Genomic DNA, 7,328 nt, shown 5'->3' with positions numbered 1-7,328 from the left:
TTCTCTGTAACCACAGGTCAACTATCCAACAGGGTTTGGTTATTCCCTGGATTAATTTATAATATTGGGCTATATATAACAAACTAAATGGATTATTTGATTGCGTCGTGGACTCGGTACATCGGAGGTCGGATAACTGCGTCGACTTCAGAGCTCCAGGTTGACAGAGCGAGGTGGAGAAGGGGTTAAAGTTTATGTGCAGCGCTCAAGGATTCAACCTTTTTTATTTTAATGCAAATTTAGCTGCAATAACTTGTGGTAAATATATTTTTTAAATCTACGAGCAGATTTTGATCATTAAATCCATCTCACTCAGTCATACTTTATTTAAGTCTTTAAATGGCTTCATTTGAGAGCTTTTATACCTTTTACACAGAATATTATTACAATTGAATCATTTAAATGAGGACCCTCTTTTCAAATGAATTTTGCAAAAAAGTTTTATTCGCACCTCATAATTTTATGTTCCGTGGAAAATGCTAAAAATCCTGAATAAATGGGATTCCTACCTGCTGACATATGGCCACATAAAAAAAAAATGTAAAAAGCTGCGACAAACGATTTTTACAAGCACGAGAACATATTTCAGTCATAGTTCACGTGTCCCAAAGAGACTAAACAAGTAATCTCCCGACTCTTTTTGTACAACTTTCAATATGAAAAGCACTAAATAACTTTTAAAAAGGTTATCAAAGTCATCGGCGGTTAATCGCGAGGTCTTCGTCCTCGAGTCGCACGCGTATCAAAGCACGGACAGCGAAACATTCAACGCAACAACGCCAGCTCGGAGATCCTCGTTTAGAGAATCGATAATCACAGAACGGCCATTTCAGCCGCGGCGTAAACAAGTCGTCGACAGTGGAGGCGGAGCCTCTTTTTAAACCTGGATTTGACTTCTTTTCTCGTCATCAAATGGACGGTTTGAGGTCAGAAAAAAACAAACACGTGAAACATCGTCGGTAATAACACGTTTTCTATACACGAACAACCTTAAATATGACTAAAAAGACATAATTACAACGTATAGAAAACCGACTTAAAGCCACTTACACATGGAAGACATTACATACACATGAAAAGAAAGAAGGCAATACTAATGTCTCTGTGCTGTGAGGAAGCAGGAGGAGCTTCTTTTCGTCGTCGTGCGAGTCCATCTCGATGTCCGGGGAGCGGCGGGAGATCGTCCAGACATCGAGATGTGGCGGTCGTGTCATCCAAGTCCAGCTTATCTGGTGTGTGAAGGAGGTTGCGGTGGCGTGGGCTTTATCTGACCAGGTGGTAGGTGAGCCAGTACATGAAGACGGGCTGCGCCGCCGCGATCGCCATGGTGAGGTACATCCTCAGCTGGTTCCGGGTTCCTCTCACCAGACGCCCCTCGGCCGCCGCCTCGGACAGCAGCTTCAGGCGCAGAGTTCTGATCTGAGGAGACGCGGAGAACATTACATTTAAAACAACCTGCAGACACGTCAGAGGAGCTTCCCACGAGACTCGAGACACGCAGTCGGAGGAGAAGATCTCAAGACCACGGAGTCCAACACGACACCTCCTTGAAACGGTGTTGTTGTTGTGTGTTTTATTCAGTCAATCAAATCAAAGACAATACAATATTATTCTATATAATATACAAAACAGAAAGACTGAAAAGGTATAGGTAGAAGCAAAAAATGCTTATATATTCCTATCCTAAATTAATATCAAATAAATCAGAAAATTAATATAAAATAAAGAAAAAATAACAAAGAAACTAAAAAACATTTGTGTGTCCATATATATATATATATACACATGTGTATGTATGTATATATATATATAGACACGCATATGTGTATATATATATATATATACACATATATTTGTGTGTTAGACATCTCACATGTCGAGTTAGATCATTAATAAAACCTTGAAGAGTTAACAAAAGTTTCTACTCACCATGAAGAAGAAGATGGCGGCGCAGCACCACAGGAGAGAGAGGTAGTACGCCGGCCTCCCAAACAACAGGCCTGTTACTACGCCAACGATCATCCTGAGGAGAGAAGAAGAGACGCTAACATCCACAGAACCGTCGCGTTATACTAGATGTACGAGGGGAAAATGACGATTGAAAAAAATAAAATAAAAAGACAACTGTTAAGAGTTGGTGAAGAACGAGTTAAGCCAGAAAAGACGCAGCGCATACCCAACGTATTTATAGCCGGAGAAGGCCAGGAGGTCAATGGTGGTGAGGTCGGTGTTCACCGTCAGCAGGTAGAGCGACAGCAGCACCGCCACAACTTCCATGATCAGCCACACCAACGCCGAGCTGGCCTGAACCCCCAGAAGCTCCGGAGAAAACCTGAAGGGGCACAAAATAAAAGCCTGTGAACTCTTCAGTAGAAATATATATATATATAAATAAAAATAAAAAATACTCTATATATATATATTTTTAAAACAAAATCTATATATATATATATATGTATTTTTTATATACATAAATCTCTCCCTCTATATATATATATAAATAATTATACTATGTATACAAAATAATTTTTTTATACATATATTTTATATCAAATATATATTTTTTAAATCTAATATATATATATAAAACTTTATCTATATATATTTCATCATAAGATTATTGGAGATACCTAGAATTCACATAAAATCAACAAAAATATTTTATCCTAGCAGTTTTTTTATGATCATAAAGCATATTAGATTAGAGTCTTTTTAAAACTGGGATCATTGTTGATAAAGTAACCAAGTGGAACTGACGGGGAGAAGTGATTGGGTCCGCCGGACTGGTAATGGGGTGCGCACGCCCTTATTAGGTGATAAAAGTGCACCTGCTGGGAAATCGGGTTCTTTTCGGTGTCTTCATCAGAACGTTTGAAGCCGGTTTCTGTGGCAACGGGTCGTGTGTGTGCACCAGCTGTACCTGTTCTGTGTGCCGAGGGCCAGGCCGGCCACCAGGACGTATGTGATGAAGCCCATGGCGGGAATATAGAGATCCGGAGCGTTCACATCGAAGCGCGGAGCCACAGGAGTGTCCTGCTGGTAGCTCACCTCCCAGTTCTACAACACACACACACACGATCACAACTACATTATGTTAACTAGAATGGGCACTCGGTAGAGCGCATACCTTCGCATATCACAAGATTGGGCATTGAATTATGAACATTTTGGCATTAGTTGCATGCCAATTGGATAAAAATTGACCGTGCTATGGTAAAAAGAAGATTTTGACCTTTCCATGACCTTGACATTGACCTTTGACCCGATCGATGCCAAAATCTAACCAAATGGTCCCCGGATAATAACCAATCAGCCCACCAAATTCCATGCGATTCGGTTTAATACTTTTGGAGTTATGCGAGTAACACGCATACAAATATATAAATAAATACACGGCGATCAAAACACAACCTTCCGCATTTTCAATGCGAAGGTAATTAAACTACAACAGGCAGAACTAGAAATAGGTATTTTCTCTCAACCCTGAGAGTACTGTTTAAGGAAAGCCTCACACACACAGTCATCACCTCTACTGGTGCAACGTAGCATATCATACATCATCATTAATATTCAGCAGACTTACCTCGTGCATGTAAGGGAAAACTAGGAGGCCCAGCTTCTTCCCGACGTACATTGTATCCACAGCAAAGTAATACTTCAGCTTCGAGATCGGGATGAACCTGTCCAGCTGGAAGGAGCGAGCGTCAGTCAACCTGCTTGAGCCTTGAATCTGATGTACTAAACAGGCTTTTGAGGAAAAATATGACACATTAATGACTCGGTCTTACATTCTTATCCACCAGTTCCCTTCCCTGGGAGGCCAGCGAGCTGCCGTATGCCATGGCCAGGTTAGACATGGGGTCCGACAGGATGGACTGGCCAGAAAACCCCGCCGGTTGAGGCCCGGCCTGTTGGTGACTGCTAACAGAATCACAAGAAAACTTAAAGTCAGTGATACATGTCAGCTTAAAACATGAAATATGGTTAAATCTATTGTGAGGGGACGATGCGAAAGACTGTAAAGGGCAAACTAGAACGGGCACTCGGTAGAGCGCATACCTTCGCCGCAGCCACATGTTGGCATTAGTTGCCAATTGGATAAAAATTGACCGCGCTATGGTAAAAAGATGTTGACCTTTTCAAGGCCTTGACCTTTGACCTGAGAGATCCCAAAATCTAATCAAATGGTCCCCGGATAATAACCAATCATCCCACCAAATTTCATGTGATTCAAAGAAGATTTTGACATTTTCATGACCTTGACCTTTTCATGACCTTGACATTTGACCCGATTGATCCCAAACTCTAATCAAATAGTCCCCGGATAATTACCAATCATCCCACCAAATTTCATGCGATTCGGTCTAATACTTTTTGAGTTATGCGAGTAACACACATACAAATAAATACACAGCGATCAAAACATAACCTTCGGTATTCTCAATGCGACGGTAATTACCAGAAAGCAAATTAGCGTGGTTATGTTATTTGTATCTAACCATAGTCAAAATGACATTGATCTGATCGATTGATAAAGAGCCTGATTGTTTTTATGATGTAACAAAGTGCGGACGACATATTCAGATCATTACCCCGTCTGTAGTCCACGTGCAGCTCCACTCGTGTCCTCAAACAGCTGGCTGCCTTCCACGCCGCTCCCGGAGCTGTTCCTCAGACGCATGTCGGGCTCTGGGTGAAGAGAGAGCGGTCGAGAGAAAGAGACGTGTCAAATAAAAGGAAGCTCTCAAGTCACTTGCAAAAGTTGCAAAAACATTGTAAAGCAAGAAAATGCAACGCAGCCACGATGAAGGGAAAGCGGAGAAACCGGCATGCGTCAGTTTGTGTGAAGAGGAGACGTCTCCAGATGTAAAGACATACGAGTGGGGATCATTTCATGTTAGTTTGAAACATTAAATGCAATTCTACTCCTGACCCAAACCCACACACATCAGGACAGTAGAAAGTCTCTACAGCTTTCGCCGGAAACTAAAAACACATCTTTTCCGACGATATCTGGATTAAAACACAGATTAACACTTCAGTGGCACTTAAATAGCACTTATTGTGGTACTTTTGTAGTTCGACTATGTTGAGGAAATGTTACTTTCTGTATTCTTGTTGTTCTTAGTTTGTACTCTAGGTTGATGCACTTATTGTAAGTCGCTTTGGATAAAAGCGTCTGCTAAATGACATGTGATGTAATGTAATGTACTAAAGTCTGGAGCGTATCACAGACACTTTGAAACACGCGTCCCGATATCCTGGCGCTGTGACGTGCGGCCCGGTTGGATCTCTGTTGACGCCACGACGGTGTCGAAATCAGACCGATTTTAGACGACAACCACGAGTCGAGCGTCTCGTCACGTAGCAGATTTAGTTTCCTACTTCTGAAGGGGCAAAATAAAGTTAAAGAACATCGCTAAATTCACTTTAGAAAACACAAATGAATAAGCGTTTGTGTGCACATGACACACTATCTTATACCTGCAACCCAACCTCAGAGTGAGTGGGTCGTGCGTGGAGAAAGAGCTCGTTATAGCCATTCCCTGAGGAAGCAGGAACCTCATGAGACACTCGTGTCAAGAGCAGATTACGTCACTGTTTTTGTGTCAACCTCCTTTCACCTGTCTGCCCTAATAAATGAGATAAGACATAAAACCTACAGGTACACAGAACATTTAGTTAGTTAAAAACAGGTCTTATTTACATGTGGTGATGCAGATACTCGTTAAAAGTTAAATCAAATGTGTTTTGGCTTTAGCCTCATTAATAACCCGTAAACTCGTGATATATTCCTGATTGTTAACAATAAACAAAAGCTCCAGAGTCTTACTTAAACACATGATTAGTTAACCTAAACTAACGTGCATTAAATAGTCTGTCAACACAATACGTGACCCCGAGTTACCGTAAACCAGCATAGCTTGTGTAACCTAGCGGTAGCTACATCGCTAACGAACTAACTACTTAATTACTCGTTTGTGGGCAAGCTATACATTATATTTAACTAATATTGTATTCCATATTATCTAAGTTTAAACTGTGGGGAACCTCCGTGTCATGTTGAGTGTCTGTGCTTTTACAAAGTTGTGTAACGGTATCATAGCTAGTTAGCCGTTAGCTCCAAGCCGGTGTTACGGTTTAAGAAGCGACCGTGTTAACTGATGCCTTTGAACCGAACGCGTCCGTTGTTGCCGTAGTTACCGACAGTTGTCGAACATCGGAAGATAACACGTAGCTAGCTGCCCTCATGAATGCCGCATTGTTTGGTATAGTATATATTATTATGTATAGGGTTTGACACTATTACAATTAAACAAAAAGGCATTCACGAGGACAGCTATACGTGTTTTCTATCATATTTTTAACAGCTACGACAACGGGACGCGTCGGTTGCCAGTTAACACGGTCGCTTCTTAAACCGTAACACCGGCAGAACCCATCATCCTCATCTTCAGTTCCGATGACGTCTCGGGTTCCAGAAAGCTAGTTACGCTCGTTAGCTTCGCAGGAACAGCTTATATTAAAGGTTGATTTCAGAGATGACGTCACGTAGGTAACTTACGGTGTCTGAACCCACTTTGAGTCGGTGTGTAATCCATGTGGACAAACGGGGACGGGAGCCGTCAGTTTACCGACAAAGCGACACGGGAGAGTTCAGCCGCAGAGAGTCATTCATGCATTCTACACGGAAGTAAACGATGGCTTCTTCTTCTTCTTCTTCTTTTTTAACTTGTAGTTAGGAACCAACGTGGAAGGTGAACATCGCCCCCTAGCGGATCGAATCGGTTAAATCATATAATTTTATTCCTCGTAAATTTTCTATGAATCTTTTGTTGCCTCTTTTGAAGCAGTTCACTTGAGTACATTTTTACTGTATTTTTTATTTATTTATTTATAATGTATATGTTGACTAAATGTTCTTTGTTGCTGTTGTTAGCTGTTCACTTTATTAACATTATTATTATTATTATTACTAAAATCACTCATTATGTTGGACAAGAGGAAAACGTACTTTCCGATCTTCTGTATGTTTGCCCAAATGGAAGAAGACACAATAAAGAGTTTTTATTTGTGCTTCTTTGAACTTTGTCACATTCATTGAATGTATTTAAACTCTAAATCTGTCCTTCTGTACACATTACATCTATTGCATGCATCTGTCCATCCTGGAGAGGGATCCTCCTCTGTTATCTCCTGAAGGTTTCTTCCCTTTTTTTTCCCCCTGAAGGGTTATTTGGGAGTTTTTCCTGGTCCGATGTGAGGTTTTGGGGCAGGGATGTCTATGTGTACAGATTGTAAAGCACTCCGAGACAAATTTGTAATTT

The 7,328-nt window shown here is 41.0% G+C and overlaps 1 protein-coding gene across 2 annotated transcripts; it reads right to left on the bottom strand.

Moving 5' to 3' along the window:
- Positions 1-422: 422 nt before the first annotated feature.
- On the bottom strand, positions 423-6,691 carry yif1b (Yip1 interacting factor homolog B (S. cerevisiae)). Of its 2 annotated transcripts, none has more exons than XM_056440991.1 (8): positions 6,566-6,691; positions 4,593-4,689; positions 3,789-3,921; positions 3,584-3,688; positions 2,921-3,057; positions 2,177-2,332; positions 1,930-2,023; positions 423-1,419 (listed from the first exon to the last, which is right to left on the bottom strand). In XM_056440991.1, exons 1-8 carry the CDS (start codon positions 6,600-6,602, stop codon positions 1,264-1,266), a joined length of 915 nt encoding a protein of 304 aa, XP_056296966.1. In that variant the 5' UTR covers positions 6,603-6,691; the 3' UTR covers positions 423-1,263. The 2 variants fall into 2 exon arrangements, with proteins under 2 accessions (XP_056296966.1, XP_056296967.1); XM_056440992.1 differs by having other exon boundaries at positions 3,789-3,918.
- Positions 6,692-7,328: the final 637 nt, after the last annotated feature.

Source organism: Pseudoliparis swirei, chromosome 20, assembly GCF_029220125.1.
Source record: "Pseudoliparis swirei isolate HS2019 ecotype Mariana Trench chromosome 20, NWPU_hadal_v1, whole genome shotgun sequence".
NCBI lineage: Eukaryota > Metazoa > Chordata > Actinopteri > Perciformes > Liparidae > Pseudoliparis > Pseudoliparis swirei.
This window is presented reverse-complemented; position numbering and strand designations above follow the sequence as displayed.